At 28.1% G+C, this 21387-nt stretch overlaps 6 protein-coding genes and 1 long non-coding RNA gene across 13 annotated transcripts; 2 read left to right on the top strand and 5 right to left on the bottom strand.

Annotated features, from left to right (window-relative positions):
• Window positions 1-190: 190 nt before the first annotated feature.
• Window positions 191-2158, bottom strand: LOC132907208 (uncharacterized). The gene is made up of 5 exons (XM_060960069.1): window positions 1906-2158; window positions 1634-1760; window positions 1403-1550; window positions 705-1333; window positions 191-664 (listed from the first exon to the last, which is right to left on the bottom strand). Exons 1-4 carry the CDS (start codon window positions 2011-2013, stop codon window positions 757-759), a joined length of 960 nt encoding a protein of 319 aa, XP_060816052.1. The 5' UTR covers window positions 2014-2158; the 3' UTR covers window positions 191-664; window positions 705-756.
• A 209-nt stretch (window positions 2159-2367) lies between these two features.
• On the bottom strand, window positions 2368-5195 carry LOC132907206 (ubiA prenyltransferase domain-containing protein 1 homolog). The gene is made up of 2 exons (XM_060960067.1): window positions 4746-5195; window positions 2368-4456 (listed from the first exon to the last, which is right to left on the bottom strand). Exon 2 carries the CDS (start codon window positions 4441-4443, stop codon window positions 3445-3447), a length of 999 nt encoding a protein of 332 aa, XP_060816050.1. The 5' UTR covers window positions 4444-4456; window positions 4746-5195; the 3' UTR covers window positions 2368-3444.
• A 310-nt stretch (window positions 5196-5505) lies between these two features.
• On the top strand, window positions 5506-9849 carry LOC132907212 (myeloid leukemia factor). 6 transcript variants are annotated; one of them, XM_060960079.1, is made up of 7 exons: window positions 5507-5839; window positions 6271-6475; window positions 6558-6840; window positions 6916-7051; window positions 7953-8048; window positions 8714-8773; window positions 9038-9216. In XM_060960079.1, the coding sequence occupies exons 1-6, from the start codon at window positions 5787-5789 to the stop codon at window positions 8730-8732; spliced, it is 792 nt and encodes a 263-aa protein (XP_060816062.1). In that variant the 5' UTR covers window positions 5507-5786; the 3' UTR covers window positions 8733-8773; window positions 9038-9216. The 6 variants fall into 6 exon arrangements, with proteins under 6 accessions (XP_060816059.1, XP_060816060.1, XP_060816062.1 ...); XM_060960080.1 differs by having other exon boundaries at window positions 7974-8048; XM_060960076.1 differs by lacking the exon at window positions 8714-8773 and having other exon boundaries at window positions 5506-5839; window positions 9038-9849.
• Window positions 9845-11740, bottom strand: LOC132907218 (uncharacterized; the record flags this gene model as incomplete). The annotated part of the gene is made up of 4 exons (XM_060960092.1): window positions 9845-10541; window positions 10614-11168; window positions 11256-11445; window positions 11523-11740. Coding segments are annotated over 4 exons (1143 nt in total), but the record flags the coding sequence as incomplete, so codon positions are not given.
• Window positions 11741-11747: 7 nt separating this feature from the next.
• Window positions 11748-13871, bottom strand: LOC132907228 (uncharacterized). Of its 2 annotated transcripts, XR_009658128.1 has the most exons (3): window positions 13197-13211; window positions 12921-13100; window positions 11748-11856 (listed from the first exon to the last, which is right to left on the bottom strand). It is a non-coding gene; the product is annotated as an uncharacterized LOC132907228 (long non-coding RNA). The 2 variants fall into 2 exon arrangements; XR_009658127.1 differs by having other exon boundaries at window positions 12921-13871.
• A 1603-nt stretch (window positions 13872-15474) lies between these two features.
• LOC132907184 (lysosomal cholesterol signaling protein) lies at window positions 15475-19849 on the top strand. The gene is made up of 12 exons (XM_060960027.1): window positions 15475-15702; window positions 15893-16063; window positions 16138-16260; window positions 16344-16633; window positions 16706-17517; window positions 17592-17659; window positions 17732-17878; window positions 17972-18111; window positions 18204-18372; window positions 18439-18604; window positions 18668-18854; window positions 18944-19849. The coding sequence occupies exons 3-12, from the start codon at window positions 16160-16162 to the stop codon at window positions 19255-19257; spliced, it is 2394 nt and encodes a 797-aa protein (XP_060816010.1). The 5' UTR covers window positions 15475-15702; window positions 15893-16063; window positions 16138-16159; the 3' UTR covers window positions 19258-19849.
• On the bottom strand, window positions 19697-21303 carry LOC132907210 (elongator complex protein 5). The gene is made up of 2 exons (XM_060960073.1): window positions 20912-21303; window positions 19697-20693 (listed from the first exon to the last, which is right to left on the bottom strand). The coding sequence occupies exons 1-2, from the start codon at window positions 21030-21032 to the stop codon at window positions 19891-19893; spliced, it is 924 nt and encodes a 307-aa protein (XP_060816056.1). The 5' UTR covers window positions 21033-21303; the 3' UTR covers window positions 19697-19890.
• Between the last annotated feature and the right edge of the window lie 84 nt (window positions 21304-21387).

The raw sequence follows: 21387 nt of genomic DNA on the forward strand, positions 1-21387 counted from the left end.
ATTAAAACTTCCTTTTACAAATCGCATTTATATAATTATATTTTCATACTTCATTATCAATTACTAATATTACATAAATTTATCATTAAATAATGTTGAAGACAATTTATAAACAAATTTTATTAATTGTAAATACAAAACATAAAAAGTATCTTGTATTGTTAAAGGCAGTGTTAAATAACATAAAAGTATAATCTATATTAAATTAATTACTACTGATAATTAGAAAATATATTATTCGTTATATTCTCATTTTATGTATTATGATTAATGTTTAACTATATTCTAATTACATTTAAAACTCATAAATTTTACATTATAGAAAAGATGAGAAACTTAAATAATGAACATGTATCAACTGCCACTGCAATTATAATGTTATTTTGCAAGTAATTTAAATATTTTACTTTCTTCTTTTATATACTTTTAAAATATTCTTTTTTATAGGAGAATTAATTATACTTGATAATTAAGAAACCATTTACACTATATTTGTAAATATCTTAAATAATGTAAATTTTTAAATAAATGAGAAAGTTCATGAAATTAAACGAATATTTAAGTATAAGATATGTAAGTGACAAATTACATATTGTAAATTATATATAAAAATATAGTATTTAGATAATACTGGATTATTTTATTTAAATTAAAAAAAATATGAGTATATATATATATATATATATATATATCTTTATATATATATATATATATATATCTTTGTTGACTATTATTTATATATAAGCGGAATTACACTTATGAAACATTGTTCATTGGTCTTCCCCTACCTAGTCCAATTTTTTTCAACTTATCAGTGTTCAATGTAATCTTTCCTCTGCCAATTCCCATTGAACTAACTACTGATTCTAAGTCCTCTATACAAGAGTCTTCATTTGTTCCCCTTCCTAGTCCAATTTTTTTCAACTTATCAGTGTTCAATGTAATCTTTCCTCTGCCAATTCCCATTGAACTAACTACTGATTCTAAGTCCTCTATACAAGAGTCTTCATTTGCTCCTCTTCCTAGTCCAAATTTTTTCAACTGATTAGTGTTCAATGTAATCTTTCCTCTGCCAATTCCCATTGAACTAACTACTGATTCTGAGTCTTCATTTGCTCCCCTTCCTAGTCCAATTTTTTTCAACTGATCAGTGTTCAATGTAATCTTTCCTCTGCCAATTCCCATTGAACTAACTACTGATTCTAGGTCCTCAATACAATAGTCTTCACTCCCTTCTTTTAACATAGCTTCAGAGAAACCACGTGGTGCTCTTATGAATATATCATCTGAGCTTCTTTTTTTCAATTTATATTGAGGAGAGTTACAATGAGCCCTTATAAACATATAAAAAGGTAATAAGTAACAAATCAGTATTGGATAAAAACAAAAATTTCATTATTACTTTGAATCAATGTTATTGCCCACAGAACACTCTTCTTCAGTTATGGTAATGGAATTGTTATTAATATCTATGTCCCAATTTTCTTTACAATCTATTGTACTTGAAAGATCTGGAGGTACAAAATTTGTTGCACCATGTTTTCTTATTTCTATGAAACAATATATTTTGATATTTTATTTTAAAAAGTATAAAAAATGTTAGAAATAAAATATAAAAGTAAGAAAAAAAGACCTGAATATATTTCTGATTCCAATATATTACGTGTGGGACAGGTAGTGATATGTTCCTCGAATTCTTTTTTAGACAATCGGTGGGATGCATTATATGGACACATGAGTTTATAATGTTCAGGATATTGCTATTTTAAAGATTTAATGTATTTACATAACTATATTATAAGAATTTTTCATATATTTACATAACTAAATTTTAAGAATATTTCACGAAGATTGTTTGTTGTTTGGAATTATTAAAAGATCAATATCTTTATAATACACACTTACTTTTTCGCATTTGATAATGTGCTTTGGAAGACGAGATTTTGCGATAAAGTGATTTTTGTCATACGGACATACCACAATCGGATCAAGGAGCGTTTGATATTTATGCATTTTGATTTTTTTTTTATAAAAAGTAGCTTCTTAAGTGTAGAACTTTATACTAAATACTGAAATAAATTTTTGTATGTTTTAATGTTATAATGTTTTAACGATCTCTCTCTATGTTTGTTCTATCGATAATCGAAATTATACTTTTCAATATATCGATTAAGATCGACAATCATGTTTATATCACCTTATATTTTGAAGAGAAAAAAACATGAAAAACACGCAACATATTTAAAGTTATAAATTACTTATGTTTTAATAATAAAAATTCCATAACATTTTGTTATATTTATGCATATATCAAACTTATTAAAACGTACGGGAAATGTTTTTTTTAAACAGGAAACGAAGGAAAAATAATTGATACACAATGATTTATTAAATTATTGCCATAAAAACTTAGATTTTTTCTTTAATACTCGTATTTTATATGATGTATCTTATTCTCGTTGAGATTGCGTTGTTTACATAAATATATAATAAAAACAAGAGATATTACCATGGATCTACTTTCATAAATAGTTGTGATTAATTTATACATATGATAAAATTAATTCTAACGTATTATAGTGGTTTAATCGTTTATAAGTTGTATCTTATATTTTACATTTAGAAGTACAATATATTGTTTTATTTTTAACAAACAAGTGAAATTAATTTTAATTTTATTACTTTGGTTTTTCGTAGTACGTAGACATTTCGATCTATTTGCATCCTGTACTTTAAAATAGGAAGAGAACAATAAAGTAATTATAAACACTGTCACGTCGATAATTCACGATAATTGTTGTATTACAAATCTATATATCAGTATGAAACGACGAAATAATATTCTATTGGTACGTTATCAAAATATCGTAAGAATTTATTGTCTTATCTCGTAAATTTATCAATTTATAAAATGTAAAAACTTCAATGTACGTGTAGATTTCTAGTCTCGAGATTCTTATATCCTTGAGATTACAAAAGATATGCATATCGGTTTTTTTATAAATAATATTACTTAGTTTCTAAATAAAGAAGATAAATTATTTAAGATAAATTATTATAAACATATTTAAATAATTATATATATTCATAAATTCATTTTTTACACTTATCTTAAGTGCGAAAATATGTTAATTACACACAATGGAAAAATTACAAATAGAAATTCAAATTTTTAACTGTGTAATTTCTTTGTACATATTCAAGACCTTTGCGTTGTTAGAAAATTATCTCCAAATCTTTATTGTATTACAAATATTATTAATATGATATACTAAAAAATGCATTTCATAATGCATCACTTGACCATTTAATTAAGAATTAATAACAATGTAAAGTGGTGAAAGCAACATTTGTAACTTATATAAGATTACACTAACAGCTGCTCATACAATTATTTGCACATTTAAGTTCTTTTCTGGATAATGATACCAAATCATATGTATGTTACAGATAGGGTAGGGGATTCACAAGTAAGCAAGCAATGACATATAAAATGCCCAGAAACATATTTAACTTAGCTGTTTGCTTGGGTACACTCTGAATCATATGAGGGCTTCTGAATTGTTTTTCTATCTTGAAGGCAGTTGGTAAAGTAGTTACTGGTAATAAAAACCATATAGAATACCTTAATGCAAGCACTACCAGAGTTACATATGGTGTGAATAATAAAAAAGCGTACAAAACATGAGATATGGTATGACCTATTAAAATAGCTAATGTCACTATGCCTGCCTTTTTATCACTTTCTAAGTCTCGGGTATTGTTACTATGTAAAATAGCCTCTGTATTTAATGCAAGAGGTATAGCATAGTATATTGTACCTAATTCGATATAACCAGTTTGAGCCATGAATGCAAACAAAACTGAAATCGGTCCAAATATAACTAAGATAAGGACATCACCTAATGCAATGTATTTAAATCCTATTCCTCCTGTATAAAGAAATGAAGAGGATAAACCTCCAAAGTACACAAGTGCAAGATGTTCCATTCTTGCAGGAGATATAGTTGTTAATAAAACAAAACCCAAACATCCTGCTGTATATAATATTGCACCTAATGAAACTAGTTCATCCTTTGATAAAAGTTGATCTACCAATATCCTGTCATCACTTTTCCGGCTATCAACTCCTTTTATGTAATCGAAATAAGTGTTTACTACATTACCAGCCCCATGTACACAAAAAACTGTATATACTGTTAGAATCAAAGATATCCAACTAAAACTTGCTGTACTTGTTAATCGATATGCTAATGCAGATCCAAGAAGCGTTGGCATTAATGAAGCACTTAATGACCATGGTCGAACAGCTAAGAAATATGAAGATAACTTCATAAGTGGAGAATTCAATGTTGAAGATGTTATGGGTGAACAATTTGCATTCTTTGACATTGATTTTCCTCCAACTTCTTCAGTAGAAATCCAAATTCCATTGGACATCATATTTTATATTATGCTACAAATAAAATATGCAAATGAAATTGCTATTTATAATAGTAAAAAATATAATATAATATTTATGTTTTTTCCTTAATAATAAAACAGTCTTATGTAATACAAAAACGAACTTTTATATATAATATATATTTATATATATGTATATTATATATATATATATATGTATATATATATATGTATATATATATATATATATATATATATATAAATAGATTCTTTAATTGAGAAAAATTTGTTATCCATTTCTATAATAAAAGATTTATAAAATATATATATAATTTACTTACATATTATTCATTCAAGGCAGGAAAATTAGGTTAGAATGATCTCCATAATGCTTTAACAATTGTTACATTTTTTAAGTTTTTTTTAAGTTTTTAATTATTTTTTTGTCATGAAAAAATGCCTAATTACGCGAAAGGAATAATTTTCACACAGATGTTGACATTTAAAATTCGCGTTTGAGGAAAAATTTCATTCCTCTACTTGTATACTGTTAAATGTAACGATGACGTGTTTTCATCAATTTACATGTGGCGCTCTCTGAAATATTCCTTTCACCTTAAAATCAACAATATAGTTGAAGAATTTCTTTTTAATAAAAAACATTTGAATACATTCAGCTCATACTTTATTCTTTAAATATTATAACAACTATGGAATTTATAAATTATACGCGTCTAATTACTTTCTTCTAGACTTGTTAACTTTTATTAGCAAACAGTTCCCTACTCTTGTTAAATATTAAATCTTATATATGTATAGTGAAAATCGTCCTGAAATCGTTATATATTATATAAACTCATAGAATAAGAACAATCAATTTTCTTTAATACATTTTAATTAAAGAATAATCTTTCAATTTTTTATAGAAAACATTTGAGGCAGTAAATTTATAATCAATTTAAAAAAATAATTCAGAAGTTCGAAATTAAATTGACTTCGAAATTTTAGAAATGAGATATCCAGTAGCAGTACAGTACAGTGTACTGGCTAAAATTAGCTAAACAATACGGTTCATGTAAACGAGTCATAACACCGAAACTATGTAAGTATGGGTGTATAAATGTACAGTTAGATACATTTGCTGTATATTATACTGTATACTGTTCGTTATACGGTTAATTTTCGGCCGTGCAGTGGTGTCAGATAGTACTAGACATTTCGCTTCACATTTCTGTTTCCAGAAGTTTCTACAAAATCTTTTTGGCAAAATTTCTCACGAAAATTTTCTTCGTTTCATCCATTTCAAGTGTTCGTGTTATTCTATTTTTAATTATTGATCGTAATTTTTTTCACAAATAGTATCCATTTAACTGTTTTTCAAAATGGCCTTTTTCGGATCATTGATGGGTAATCTCGACGATGATCCTGTTTTTGGGTGAGTTAGAATAACTTTTATTAGTCTAGTTTTGTGTAGAAATAAAAAATATTCGCATTGAATATTTTTTCTATCTATTTTATTGTAATTACTATTAAAAGAACATTTTATTAATTTCGTTGTACAAATTTGCGGAAAAGTATTGTTGGATCGAATCCAACAATAAAATTCTATTTATTTCTAGAAAAAAAATTGTTGCTAACTATGTATGTTAGCAACAAAATTCACTTTTCTTAATCTAATTAAGATATAACTAGGCAGAAGCATTTATTTTAATTTTCAGATAGAGATTTCATTTTTTCTGTTATTTAATATATTATATAATTATTGTTTTTTTATGTAATTAGCAGCATGGTTTATATTAATTAATTTTATATGCTTAGAGATAGTTGTAAACAGATAAAGTTTTTTGTGCTGTATGTTTTCTATAGAACTCATATGCAATCTGTGAGGAACATGAATGAGATAATGGCTTCTTTGCTTCATGATCCATTTGGTATGCTGAGTAATCCTAGCTGCAATGCTATTGCAAATGGCACCCATAGGAGCGTTGGTCGTCAGAATGATCTTCAGATACTACCATTTGGATTTTCACCAATGCCATCATTTAACATGGGCAATATGTTTTCAGACTTTGTATGTTAATTTTTTTACTTTTTTTCTCATTTATAGACTAACAATTTTTTCAAGAGAAAGTAATATAAAAAATATGTTTTAGGATAATATGGCGCAAAGTGGAAATTGTCATTCATTCACTTCGAAATCTGTAATGACATTTGCTGGTAATGGTCAACCGCAGGTGTATCAAGCAACTATGTCCACAAGAACTGCTCCTGGTGGTGTGAAAGAAACAAAAACAACAGTCTGTGATTCTCGTACTGGAACAAAAAAGATGGCTATTGAACATCATATTGGAGATAGAGCACATATCTTAGAGAGAGAACATAATCTACACAGTGGTGAACAGGAAGAACGTCAAGAATTTATTAATCTTGATGAAGGTTTTTACACAAATTTTGTATTTGTTTTTATTTTTTTCATGCATAAAGTAAAAATATATAAATTTTGTTTTACAGAAGAAGCAGAGAGTTTTAATAATGAATGGGAGTCACGTGTCCGTCGTTACCATGGTGGCAATTCTCATTATAGTAGCCATGGTCATCAAAATCGATCTGATCGTAGGCAGTTGGCTTTACCTGATGCATCAGGAAGGTTAGTTAATTAAATTTATTTTAGCATGTATGTGATGTATCTTGTAAACAATATTTCCTTTATATGCAATGACTTGCACAAAGAAATGAAAAAGAAAAAAGTACAAATATCTACTTGAATTTTTTTTAACATCTTTTTACGATTAATTTTTGATACATCTTTTTTTTATAAAATATTAGTATTTTTATAAAATAATGTAGTATCAAGATGTAAATATAATTGTATGCATGTTCAATATGAGTATAGAAATGTGCATATGTGTGCATGCATAGTAATATTACATGTATAATATTATTATTGACAAACTCAAATTTATGCAGTGTGCATAAGAAATCCAAAAGACGAACCAGTAAAAAAAAGTGAAGGACGAAACAGGATTACATCATACTATGTCACTTCTGTCTCACTTGGTGCATTCCCTGCCAAAATTCTGTATTGAACATACAAATAAAAACATTTAAGCTTTAATTTTAATTTTTATCTCTTCTATCTAGTTTCAATTTAGCATGAACAGGAAGATATGTGTAGTATATTACATTGTAGACTTTTTATGATATTTATATTTTTAGTTCTTTATATTATTTGTTTTTATATTATTATACTACTGTTACGTGGATATACAATGGATGACACTATTTATTGATTTATACATACCATTATAGCGATAAATTAGCTGCAATATATTTTATAGTTTTGATTCGCATTAAAAGTATGTTATAGTAATGTAAAATCATTGAGTTTAATAAAAGATAATGTATTAATAAAATATATAAAATGTTGCACTTGATTTTTTTTGTCAAATGAAAACTAAAATGTTATTAAATTTTAGACATTTTCTTATTTTGTTACTTCATCTTATCTGTTTGTGCATTATTGATTTGCTTATTATATGCTTTCATAGTCAATATTCTAATTCTTCAAGATGGACACCTTCTCCTAGATGTAGTCTAAGATCGCCACCTTCATTTAGAACATACAACCCCATTTCCAAGTTAAGGTAAGTTCAGTTCCTTTTTTGGAGTTTATGTTTATTATACATATGTATATTAAAGAGAAACATTTTATTCTTCATTTGAAAAATGTATGCTTTCAACATATGGATGTAGTATTATGTATATACTATCTGTGGACAGGTGTGTCAAAGGTCTATAATTCCATATATATTCAAATATGTATTTACACAAGTATTTAAGTAATGTATGTATTAATATTATTATGGTACATAAACAATTGGTTTTATGTTCATGCCTTAAAGCTAGTTTCCATTTATTTAGAATAAATGTCCATGTATTTGTATAACAAAGTCAATAATAAAATATGTCGAAAAAAATTAAACTTTTTATCTATAAAATAATTATTGTGCAGTTTATAGTATGTGGTAGTTACAAGCAATAGCAAAGATGTACCATACATATATGTTCTTAATTTATCATATATATTGCATGATTACTGTATAAATAATATGTATCTTTTCAACTTTAATTGTATTTCAAGGCAGAGGTATAAATCTTCACTTTAAAAGTATCTTTTATTTTTATATCAGGTCATGAAATATTATAAATTATCCATTATTACATTTGTTTATATTCCATTACTTATTTTGTTATCTGTAATACAACAAACAACATTGGTATAAAATATACCATATATTGTGTATTGCAGGTACAGCCGCAAATATTAATAAAGTATAAGCATAGTACACAGTGGTGACACTTATGCAACGTAAGTACGTTGCGTTTCACTTAACATTTATGTTCTGATATTTCAATTAAAAATTTTATTGTAATTGTTTGGATATGTTTCTCCAATGCCATGCTACGTAATTCTTGGGGAAGTAAAAATTTATCAATCATTCCCTTTTTTACAAAAATACTTAAAAAGGATATTTACACATGGACTAATTACATAGATATATTCTCACATTCTCATGTTTAATTTTAATCATACCTAAAGACATACTATGGTTTAACATTCTCATATTTACAGTTCGAGTTCTTCCACAAGTATTCAAGATGCTAATTTTACGTCAGCAACAACTACGAATGTAGTAGGAAACCGAAAACGCAAACATATACCGGATGATGAAGTTTGGAAAAAGTGTCATGTTGTATCAGATAGTAATATGTAGATCAATCATTCAAACTATTACCGATGGTACTGCAGAACTTCGGTAAAATTCGTATTATTTAATAATATTATATTAGGTCTAAAAGTGATTTACAAATAATTCCTTATATCATCATGTTCTTATAGATTTAAGTGAATCGTAATTTCTTAAAGATTTTTCTGCAAATAAAAATAAAAAAGCTGTTTTTTAGGTCATATAATAAGTACTTTACCGAAGTTATGCTGCAGTTATTTTCCATTTTACATATAGACTTACTGATTCTTAGAATCTTTATGAATGAATAACATATGTGTAGAAATTCTATGAAATAATATATATCAATGTATGAAAAGTATGAGAGTAAGAATGTTAGAAAATATGTAGGTTTATTTTGAATAATATAAAAAAAGTATTAATCATATCTCATAAAATTTGGTTTATGAACAGAAATATGTTTTGTTTGTAATTGGAATGTTACTAAGATGTTATTTTTTAGGTATTAATGTATTTGATTTTTGTGAAATTTTTTGTCTAAAAAAAATAACGATGTTAAAATAAATATTAAATTTTAGTCATATTTTTGATATTAAGAATATTCGAATTTAAAAATATGTTAATACATTCTCAATTTTTAGTAAAAATGAACATTTTGGGGTAGTATATTTATCAATAAATGTACAATTGAATGTAATGATTCTTGTCACTGTTTATTCAAATAAAAATTATAGATTTAGTATAACTTAATCCACCTTTATACTAACAAAGAGATTAAATATAAGTCATCCCTAATACCACCATTTATGATTTTTGTTTTTTAAAACATAAGCAGAAAACTAATTTTACTCAGTATTGTTTCTGAAACTTTAAAACGACCTACGATTAAATATCTATATAAGCAATAATAAAGAATGGTGTAAATATATGCTATTATTGAATTTTGAAAACAATCTCCAAAAATTATTAATACATACATTAATATTTTCATTGAACTGTTAACAACAATGCGTAAAATACAAAGTTTTATTAAAGTTCATTAAAAAATATTATACCCTATTTTATAATCAGAATAAAATTAATATCTGTAGTACATAGTAAAGCTATTAAGATAACCATCAACAGACTAAAAAGAACATAAGAGGAAAGCCGGCAAAAAAAATGATACATTATATATTGTCTGCACCACACAGGGCAGATTGACTTCTGTTAATTGTCCTCTGCTAAAGTGTTGATTCTTGAATTAATAGCCAGGAGTTGAGCCACGAAGGCTGAGTCACTCATAACTGTAGCAAGAGTACATAATAGATTCTCCAGGGTATCTTGCGAGAGACCTAATTGCCGAGCACATTCAGCAATGACTTCTTTTTCTTCGGCACCAGGATTTATCTGAATAAGGTAATTTAAAATTAATTATTTACAATCCTTTAACATTAATCTGTATATGAATGTAAAACGTACCTTCGGTGAACTGCAGAATTTGTTAAATGCCATTTTAATTCGTTTTTTGCCATTATTAGTTTGATAAAAAATTGAAAAGGTTTGTGCATTGTTTATATCTAGCACAACAGGAAAATATATACCAGCTGTAACATGACCTTTAGTATCTCTTGCAAGAAGGCTCCTGAAGTTATAAACTAAATTTCTGCGTTCAGTAACATCAATGGCAGTTAAATAAGGCCTTGCCACGTATATAAGAGCAACTTGTGTTCTTTCTAGGGTACCAGATCGAGTTTTTCTCTCATGCCATTCAATGTAATCAGGATCGTTAGTGCATAGAAAGTAATTGTACTCTTTTTTACAATCTGGCTCATCTGATTGAATAAACCAGCCCGTATGTGGGTATAACTTATCCTCCATGACAGTAATTACTCGAGCTACATGATATCCAGGATCAAGGAGCATAACTCCTTTTCGTCCACCAATTTCGATTTTCAGACATACTAATACATGTTCCTTCTCTCCGCTATCTGCAGCGGGTGGTCCACCAACATAATTAGCAATGTTATCGATCGTCTGTAAAAAAAAGGAACTCATAGAATCTCGAATTATATATTAAATAAAAATAAAATAATTCAACTGTTTATGAATCATAAATAATACCTCTTCACAGGATACTAAGTAGAGGCCACCTGCTATACCAGGAAAACGTTTATTTAAACATCTTAAACGGTATAGCAATTCAAATCCCAAACCCACACAGGTATGATGTTCACGTGTTATAAGTGGTTGATATTTGTGATAAAATCTCTCCAGTACGGTTTCACCACTTGCAATATAGTCCTTATAAAATCTGTTAATTGTAAAATGAAGTTTCTCAATAATAGTCTATAAGCAAGAACTTATGAAAAAAGTTGTTATGACGATTACTTAAGGAAATTGCCAATGGTGTCATAGCGATGCTCACGCAATAAGTGTTGCGTTTCTAATTCAACGCTGCCTGCTAATTCCTCATATTGTTCGACCGTTAGTACGGTCAAGGCTGGTGCCTCGTAATGGGCCCATACCGGCAGGGGTAGCGGCACACCTCTGATCCAGGGCCCGCGTGCCTGCCCCTGTGGCTGGCACCATATCTCTGCCGTCTCGAGTCAACTCGGCCATTCACTTCCCCAACGGCCCACTGTTGGCACAAAGCCATGCTCATCCCTGCAGCTGCTTATTGGCTCTACAGGGCTCTCTCCGTGTTTTATACTCTTCTCTCGCTCTGTAAATATAGCTTCTTAAAATTATTCATATAGTAATAGTAAGCATTTGTTTTTTCAATAGTCATGTTATTCAAAACTTCATGCAAGTAATTTGTCATTTCGAACGAAAGATAATTAAAAATTAAAATAATGTATAAAAAGTATGGTATTTGCGTTGCACGACCATAAGTGTAAAACTACCCTTTTTAATCAAAACAAGTTATGATTTACTTGATGTAATTACTATTTCTATTGATAAATATATTTACCATATGTCCATTGCTATTTAAGCACACGAATTAGTACAATGCCGTATGACAAAATTTGCGAAATAAATGCAGAGAAGCGGATCGGAGTTGTCGTTGGCTTGGTATCCAACATGGCGACAGTATATACGCATGGTGAATCAATACACGACCAAATAGATATGTAGCATGCCACGTGTCTACTACGACTTTCGTCACAGTGTTACCGTTCGCGCTAGTACACTAATTTTCACTTAATAACTTCGAAAAAAGATATTATCAATGGTGACAAAGCACTGAATATTTATTAAAGAAAATATGTGAATATATTCGACTTTTAGTATGTAATATGCTTCAAGTTGATTCAAAACAGATTAATCAGTATAATCAAAATAATTACGTAAGAGCGAAAAAATATACATTTATTCGATACTTTTTTCTTGTAATTTCAAAAAGAAAAATTTCAGGTATATTTTAAAAATAACGATATGGCAGGCATAAATTCCATTGACGCCAAAACATTGATGTTTACATTTTTTCGCATCCTGTAATTTGTGGCTTACGTGATATATTATTTATACCAAAATAATACCTTGTTTGTAATTTATTACGTCATTAAATACACTGACTTAGGTTACAAACATGTAATGTTGGTAAGTGAAAGGCATTTCCCTCCTGAACTAGGGCACACAAGATGTTTCAAGTATGCATACATGAATTATTTTCTACCAGTTAATCGTTTTATTTTATAAAATAAACAGTAATTACATCTATCGATTTAGAACCCTCAATAAGCAAAAAGAAAAGAAAGGGCGATCAAAATAAACCAAAAAACTTACCCATACAATGAGCGCACCAAACAAACAAAAACTTTCCCTCCTCGGAAGCTTGACACAATTCACACGTCCGAAGTCGAAGCAGAACTGGGTGGTGGAATATGTGCTGAAGATTATATACGTTCAGGTCTCCCCTCTCCCCCTTCCCACTCTTTCAAGCTTTGATAATTCACCACGTGATCGCTATCCATGTAAAGTTTAGAAAACGTAGATGCGTTTTCTTTTTTATTATAAACAAACCAGAAAACTGATTTTTCTTGTCTAGCAATTAAACGATACCATCTTACGTTACTTTCGATTCTCATGTTACATCCGATCGCATTTTATACATCCGATAAATGTGTTTCCATATTGTTATTGTAATTATTCAAAGTTTGCGCAGATCTTGAAATTGTATATTCCATGAATTTAACAAATTTTCAAAATGGTGAATATTAAAGCATAAAACAAAAGAGGATGAGATTAGTCACAGGGAAATTCATCTCTAATATGATTGGCCAGACAATATTATGCTTCTGAAAATTATACGCTTTTCCAGTTATTCAGCTATCGAAGCCTTACGCCAGCTCCGCTTGATTTGAACATTATGATAAATAATTATTGTATTTTACGGAACGCTAACATAATTAGTAGGATTTCCAAGAAAGGACCAAAAGGACACAAAGTCAGGGATTGGTCTCACCTTTTGTTTGTTCGTTGTGTGTGTGTGTGCGCGCGCGCGCATGGGTGTACATATATATATATATAAAACATATTTTTTTAAATGACCTTGAACCGGTATTTCCAAGTACCGAGCTTTCTTTTTGTGTGGAATTCTTATCGCGATGGAACTGATATAATGTAGAAAAGGCAAATGTTGTTTCGGTGAATCAGCTGACGTCACATAAAGGCAGTATACGAATACACACGTATATAGATCTGTATTTGATCACATACACGCGAATATACGAAATCTTTACACAACACGTAGGCAAATTAATACATAGTCACATTAGATACGCTATCTATTGACCACGTGATTATAATGTGATCCGATGTCTGTTTCGATGAAGCGAAATTACTACGCAGTTATATTATTTATTCGAGAAAATTGGAAATAAACCAACTGTTTTATTGGCACAATCTGTTCGACAGCGACTTCGTTTTTTTATTTTCAATTCCAAGCTTGTAGAAAAGCTGTTGCGTACATCATACGCAAAAGTTATACGACTATATCACATGTTTATTAACATAATATATTATAAATATTACAATATTTTTATATTGTACGTTATTGTTTTCTCAATCATGATTTGGAAAATGTTCATGTTTGAATAGTTTCGTGTTATTAATGAGTCAAGTACTTCCATGAATTTCCGTGACTAAGTAAAGAAGCTATACATATACATACTTGCGTAAATCTTTATATATATAAGAGAAAATATCAGATTTCTGTTAATCTTTTAATCGGTAGACAATGAATAAATACATCGATTTGAGAAATATTTATCAAACGTTTCTGTTTCTGTTTATGGTAGAACAGCTTTATTGCGCAATATTATAAGAATGTATGATTCATGGAGGTCAGTGACGTAAAGATATACATATTTCACTGGCAATTTAAACACTGCATTGCTGTATAAAAGCAAGTTCAACATACTAACACAAATATCAATAAAAAAAGAAATAAATTAATCTTCTAGGATTAACATCAATTAAAATAAATGTTTTTGCTTGTTTTATTTATTTGTTATTTAATTGAGATTTGTAAAATTGCAATTATTTGTTGCATTTTTTAAGATAATGTCTATTATGTATTATTTAAGTTCGAAATCTATTACAATTATATAATATATATATATATATATGTATATGTATATATATTTTTTTCCGATAATTTAGCGATAACCTATTAGTCGTAATTCTGTACAGACAGTACTGTACCATTTAATTGATGCAACCAACTAGAAATATTTCGACATAGAACTGACGCGAGGCTATTTTCTTATCACATTTATTTTGCGTTTCATTATTGGGGAATTTGTGCAAATTATGTATATTTTCTAGACACTTAGAATTTTCTAGATACGTAATATATAATTACGAGTATTATATGAAATATGAAAATTACATTTTTTACTGATTACACGTAACATGGTATGTATTTGTTTTCTAAATTTATATCAGGCGCAGATAATTTTGGTATCAATTAATGAATTTTCGTTCTTGAATATTGATAAAAAATATCAGGACTTTTGTTTTATCAAAATTTATCAAACTTAAATTCATTAATGCGTATACAGTGATAAATAATAAAACTAAATGACGATTACGATTTATATAACGATTATATTTATGATTGTACAATTTTATAATATCTATGTTAATTTTGAATACATTTTAAAGCGATTTTATTTAACAGTATAATGTTATAGATACAAATAAAATTCCCGTATTTTAAAACTATAATTTGAAATTTGAAATCAAATATTTTCGTACGAGTCCGATGTTTTGTTCGAAGCACGTGATATAGGTGAACCAATCACATGATTTAGCGAGAGATATCGATGCTGTATTCGGGTTCATGAGATTAAAAATTGCCTATACACGTAATGCATATAGAGTATTATAAATGTTTTGTCGATATGAACTTGCATAATATGTTTTTATTGTATTAAACAACACTGATATCTTTCATTATATCTCTGAAGAGTTTTCTACTTGTTTTTCATACATACTTTTGACTTTATATTATAAACGAAGGATATAATAAATATTGAACGTGATTGGATGTTAATATTTTTGCGTGAGCGACAATTTATATATTTTTCAGATTGTATTGTTATATTGTAGACTATGATGTACTGTCGTTTTTAGTACTCTAAAACAATAAATCTTTTATTTCTTTTATTTCTTTGTAATGTTTAGTAACTTGATATTTATAAACATATGGGTATCATTATTCTAGAAGTACATTTAAAATCTTTTTATTTCAGTCAGTGAAAGAAATAATATAGTGTGAATAGAGATGAAGTTGATATGGGGTTAATGCTACATAATATTTTTTTGTGTACATGCCCTTCTTGCGACAATAACAATGTTATATTAGAAAGATGACAATATCTGTATTAAAAACAATTATAATATAAATATATATATGCTAAAAGGTAATTTATCCTTTTTCATTTCTTTCTGACATTTTTCACATGTACATCTAAATTAAATTATTCTATATTTCCAGGAATTTAAAAGCAGCATTAGTCATGTCACTACTGGAAGAGACTCAGATTTCAACAATGAGAGTTGAACCAATAGATAATTTATATCTTGCTCTGATACAGTGTTTTGCTATTATATTATGCGGGTGAATTTTTTTAACTATTTAATCTTTAAATTTTTATCATATGATTTTTAAGATGTATATAAATAAATTGCTTGTTTTTTTAGATATATTGCAGGAAGATTTGACGTTATCACTAAAATAGAAGGAAATGGCCTAAATACTTTTGTAGGAACGTTTGCTCTACCTTCTTTAATTTTTATGTCACTGGCAAAGCTTGATTTTAGTCTAGTAAACTGGAAATTCCTTCTTGCTGTATTGATAGCTAAAAGTTGTGTATTTCTTGTTGTTCTTGGTATATCTCTTGTTATTAAAAGACCATCAAATCCAGGTTGTGCTGCACTTTTTGCAATATTTACCACGCAGAGTAATGATTTTGCTATTGGATATCCTATGAGTAAGTAAATTAAAAATCATTCTTAATATAGTTTAAAGTAATCTATATGCTAAAAATAACATATTTTTATAGTTCAAGCACTATATGAACAAACACATCCTGAATATGCTGCTTATTTATACTTAATGGCACCTATATCATTGGCTATTTTAAATCCAATTGGTTTTGTATTATTAGAAATTGGTAAACGTTCTGGTGAAAATCATAAAAGTTATAGATACATGGTTTGTTCTATTGTAAAAGGAATTGCACTAAATCCAGTACTTGTTATGACTGTTCTTGGTATTCTTGGTAATCTTGTCTTTGGTCATTTAGTACCTGCTATATTAGCAACTGTACTTGATGTATTTGGTAATGCTTTTTCTGCAAGTGCTCTTTTGTTGTTGGGATTAATGATGGTTGGAAAAGTACACAAATTGAAGGGCACAGCTCTTGTAATACCAGGTATATTGATATCAGTAAAATTGCTGGTACTTCCTTTGGTCATAAGAGAATCTATTATTCTCTTAAATGCTGGCGAGAATGCTACAGATACTCAAGATCTAAGTACATATGGATTTCTATATGGAACTATTCCTACAGCACCAGCCTTATTTATTTTCACTCTTCGATATAATATTGAAATTGATTTAATTGCATCAGCAATGGTTGCTTGTACTTTCTTATCTGCTCCACTAATGTTTGTATCAGCAAAATTAATCGATGCTGTTTCTACTGGAGTTAGTCCGAAAAATTATGCATACCAACTGAATATATTTTCTTTTGATGTAAGCATTGCTTCAATAACAGTTTGCACATGGTTAATTATTTGTCTTATTGTATTAAGAAGAAAAAAATATAAATGCGTCACTCATAAATGTACACTTTGCATAGTAATTGCACAGGTTTGTATTAAATTGTATTAACTTAGAATTTATGCCAGTTATAGTTGAAATTTATACAAAAATTATTATTTTAGCTAGTTACAGCTATAGGTGTTATAATATGGACCAAACTCGAACCTGATAATACTGGTTCAATTTTGTGGTAATTTCTTCCATTATTTGCTTTGATTTTTTAATTTAATTCTTGTGTTATTTTGACCATGATTTATTATAGGTATATCCAGTTTATTTTAATTACTGTGGGAGTATATGCAAGTCGTATGTGGACTGTAGCAATAGCTGCAACCTTATTATACTTAAGTTCCCGTTCTCTGGATTTTGTTTGCAATATTCAGAGATGGTTTTACCCTATTGGATGGGGGTATGATGAATACTTTCTTTTTTATAATTAATATCGAAAAGAAAGAAAATGACTAATAATATATTCATATATCATATCAATAATATATTTCAGAATTCCACTTTTAATAGCAATTATAATGTGTAGTACTATGTCTCCAAGGGAGTCTGAACTTGAGTTCAGAAATCCAAATTTTCAACTTGGTACAGTTCAAGCTGCAATTTCTACTTCTATATTAACATTCTGTTTTATTGGTAGGTATGTAATATACAATGCACGAAATAAAACATAATATTCTTTATTATTTAAAACAATAATATTCTTTATTATCGCATCTTTCTTACAGTAACAATGGGCTGTTTAGTCTTGCAGCAGAGCTACCAGCGTCGTAACATTTCAGCATCTTATTCTAATTTAACGAATAATATCGAAAATTCCAATAATGATACTAATAATGACGAAAGACGCGTAGTAGATGTTGAAGATCTGATTTCTGCAAATTCTCATCCTCCAATGTAAGTAAATTGTATAAAAATAAAGCTAGCAAAATTTTGTTTTAATTAATATTTTGATATTGTTAGCATTGGCTGTGAATATACACATGGTTGTCCAAATGGTACATGTAGAAGCAACAATAACGAAATTGATGATTGCGAATTATATATAGACATTGAGAATGAAAGAAATGATCCTCAGTTTTTACGACATCTTGTATTTGTTATTTTACTTCTATGTTCCATGTTCATTGTAAGTATATGACAGAATACTTGAAAATTATTACAAGATTATAATTTACTATAATTATTTTAGGGCCTATCCATATCAATCGGAACATTATTAATGGAACAATTGACTGGAATTTACGCAGAATTAGCATTTTTGGATGTTGCCTTAAATTTTGGTCAGTCATTAATCGTATTTGCTATTTTTGGATTAGATACTGGTCTTGGTAAATTAGGATGTTGGCTGCAGAAAATGTGTCGTAAATGGCGCACTGGTATTGCTATATTCTTATATTCATTTTATTATATTTTTATATTTAAATAATTTCATAATTCAAATGTACACTATATTTTGCATTTATAGAGAAAGAATTGCAGCTTCCCCCTGAGGATACATTAAGCCCCGAAGTGAGAGCTATTAGGGATCAGTTTAATCGTTGCCATTTGGCTGAATGTCGTGCTCGTATAGCTATATGTCGTAGACGCTTATTAAGGATGTACAAAGGTGTTTTTACTGGAACTGATTTAGTTAATTGGTTGCTTGAAGCAAATGTTGCACAAACTAGAGAAGAAGCTGTTCAATACGGTCGTAGCTTATTAGAAAGTAGGGTTTTGCAGCATATCGATGGCACTTATCATTTTTCTGATCAAAACTTACTTTACATTTTTAATGGTTAATTGTAATATCTGGATCAAGTCTTATAAAAAGACTATTTTTGCACTTCTGATTAAATATATTATTGAATATTAATTTTTTTAAAGTTGGAATATCTTTGTAAATTGTATTTATTTAATGTATTATTTAAAATATTTCGATATTTATTTGAACTGATATGTAAAACTTTTATTTTATCAAATTATAAAATTATTGTCTGGAATTTATTGTACAGAACTTTATTTGTATCTGGCTATACTTTGTTATCTAGTTACGAATATCATATATATGTTTCATTGTCTAATCAAAATGCTGCAGAACAAAGTAATAAAATAACAATATGGTAATTAATTGAATTAAATGCCAAAGATGAATAGTAATATTTAATATCCTATTTTTAAATATTAGTATTGTATGCAGTATTGACTTTTTAACGTGAAACAATACTTTAGAAGATCTGTATTTTTTTACAGAATTGTTATAAGGTTTATTGTTAATAATTTAAAAAAACGCTACGTTAATAAACAACTTTATTATATCAACAAAATATATATTATGCAATATGAACTGTAACAAAATGTAAAATGAATATAAAATAAATATCTTTGCTTGGAACATTACCAGTATCTTTTCTAATGTAATATTTTACACACGAGTTAGAAACATAAATCATCATCTGGATCTTCCTCATCAAAATCATCTATGTCCTCTGGATGATAGTGAATTCTAGATGTATTTGTTGTATTTGTATTAGCTGTGTATGGTAACACTACTTCTTTTCTCTGTTTCATTTCATTCTCATTTATTTCTATTCTGAATGAAGACTCAATTTTTAATTTAGGGTTTTCATATATTGGATGTGACTTTTTACTTTGTTCAAGCTTTTTTGACTCAATTTCATAAGATGTACTATTTTGGCTTACTATTTCCTGTTGTTTTAAAATTCCCCCACCCACTTTGCGATGCATAAATTCTACCATATAATTAGTATTGTTATTTGCTATCATACCAGAAAATTTTTGTATCTTTACATATGTACTTCCCAATGTTTCAATGTAAGATACTTTATCTTGTATAAAATCTCGTCTATAAATACAAATCACTTGTGGCACATCTTTGCTTAACTTCTGTAAAAACCATATAGCCCTTGATAGGCCGACAAATAAGATTAATGATGTCAAGCAATCAATGACTACTGTAGATTTTGTGTCTATAGTTTTTAAGATATGTTTTAGATTATAAAAATCCTTATTACTTATAGCATTTATATCAAATCCATTATTAATATTAACTGTATAATAATCAAAGATATTTACATTATTTGATGCAAAATATTCACACTGGTATGAAGATTTTGGATTGGAGAATAACAACAGATTGAAAATACAATTAGAATTTTTTTCTTTCAATACTTGCATCCATCCTGCGACCAATTTTTTAGCATACATCGCATTTACTCCTGAAACATATACATATGTATATATACATGTACAATATCTGTTTAACTACAGTTATATGAACTCCATGTAAACAAATCAAATAGAACAGTTCATACGATAGGAGTTTACATATATTATGTATATTAATCTAATACTAATTATAATTTCATTCAATAAATGGAATTCTGCTGCACATCTAAAATAAACTATGGTTTTATGAAGTATTTTGCTTACGCACCTTCATCAAGGACGATTAATTTTGTACCCTCTAATAAAGGTAATGTTTTTATAGATGTCATTGTGTTAATTACACCTATTAGGTTATAAATAGAATCATTTAGCAAATAAACAATAATCATGCAGTAGACACGCGTGTGTCACATTATAAAGTACGACAAATAATTCCAATCCAAAATACTATTCAAAGTCTAATTTTACGACTGAAAGTCACTGTTTCTCTAGTTCAAGTCATTCGTCATATTTAAATAAATCTCAAATCACGCTTTTATAACCTCAAAGCAATTCAATGTTTTGTTTCCTATTTCCTATTCATATCGCGTAGGAATTGTATGCGCAGGAACTATGTGTTAACATAGAAGAATACATGTACCTTGAAATTTGAACACGTAATTCGGTAAATATTATCTGGAAATTATCTTGAACGAGATCAGAAAATTGGTTGTCGAGGCGACGATTGACAGATGTCGCTGTTAC

The sequence above is a fragment of the Bombus pascuorum genome, chromosome 5, assembly GCF_905332965.1.
Source record: "Bombus pascuorum chromosome 5, iyBomPasc1.1, whole genome shotgun sequence".
Lineage (NCBI taxonomy): Eukaryota > Metazoa > Arthropoda > Insecta > Hymenoptera > Apidae > Bombus > Bombus pascuorum.

Excerpts from the sequence above, each read along its gene's own strand:
- LOC132907208 (XM_060960069.1), bottom strand. The coding sequence starts at position 2,013 with ATGCATAAATATCAAACGCTCCTTGATCCGATTGTGGTATGTCCGTAT. Across the intron at positions 1,551-1,633 it reads GGAATCAGAAATATATTCAG|AAATAAGAAAACATGGTGCA; the intron begins GTCTTTTTTTCT and ends ATTGTTTCATAG. Across the intron at positions 1,334-1,402 it reads GGCAATAACATTGATTCAAA|GGCTCATTGTAACTCTCCTC; the intron begins GTAATAATGAAA and ends TATGTTTATAAG.
- LOC132907206 (XM_060960067.1), bottom strand. The coding sequence starts at position 4,443 with ATGATGTCCAATGGAATTTGGATTTCTACTGAAGAAGTTGGAGGAAAA.
- LOC132907212 (XM_060960076.1), top strand. The coding sequence starts at position 5,787 with ATGGCCTTTTTCGGATCATTGATGGGTAATCTCGACGATGATCCTGTT. Across the intron at positions 5,840-6,270 it reads GACGATGATCCTGTTTTTGG|AACTCATATGCAATCTGTGA; the intron begins GTGAGTTAGAAT and ends TGTTTTCTATAG. Across the intron at positions 6,841-6,915 it reads ATTTATTAATCTTGATGAAG|AAGAAGCAGAGAGTTTTAAT; the intron begins GTTTTTACACAA and ends TTTGTTTTACAG.
- LOC132907184 (XM_060960027.1), top strand. The coding sequence starts at position 16,160 with ATGTCACTACTGGAAGAGACTCAGATTTCAACAATGAGAGTTGAACCA. Across the intron at positions 17,518-17,591 it reads TTTGCATAGTAATTGCACAG|CTAGTTACAGCTATAGGTGT; the intron begins GTTTGTATTAAA and ends TTATTATTTTAG. Across the intron at positions 18,605-18,667 it reads TTCTATGTTCCATGTTCATT|GGCCTATCCATATCAATCGG; the intron begins GTAAGTATATGA and ends TAATTATTTTAG.
- LOC132907210 (XM_060960073.1), bottom strand. The coding sequence starts at position 21,032 with ATGATTATTGTTTATTTGCTAAATGATTCTATTTATAACCTAATAGGT. Across the intron at positions 20,694-20,911 it reads ATTAATCGTCCTTGATGAAG|GAGTAAATGCGATGTATGCT; the intron begins GTGCGTAAGCAA and ends TATATGTTTCAG.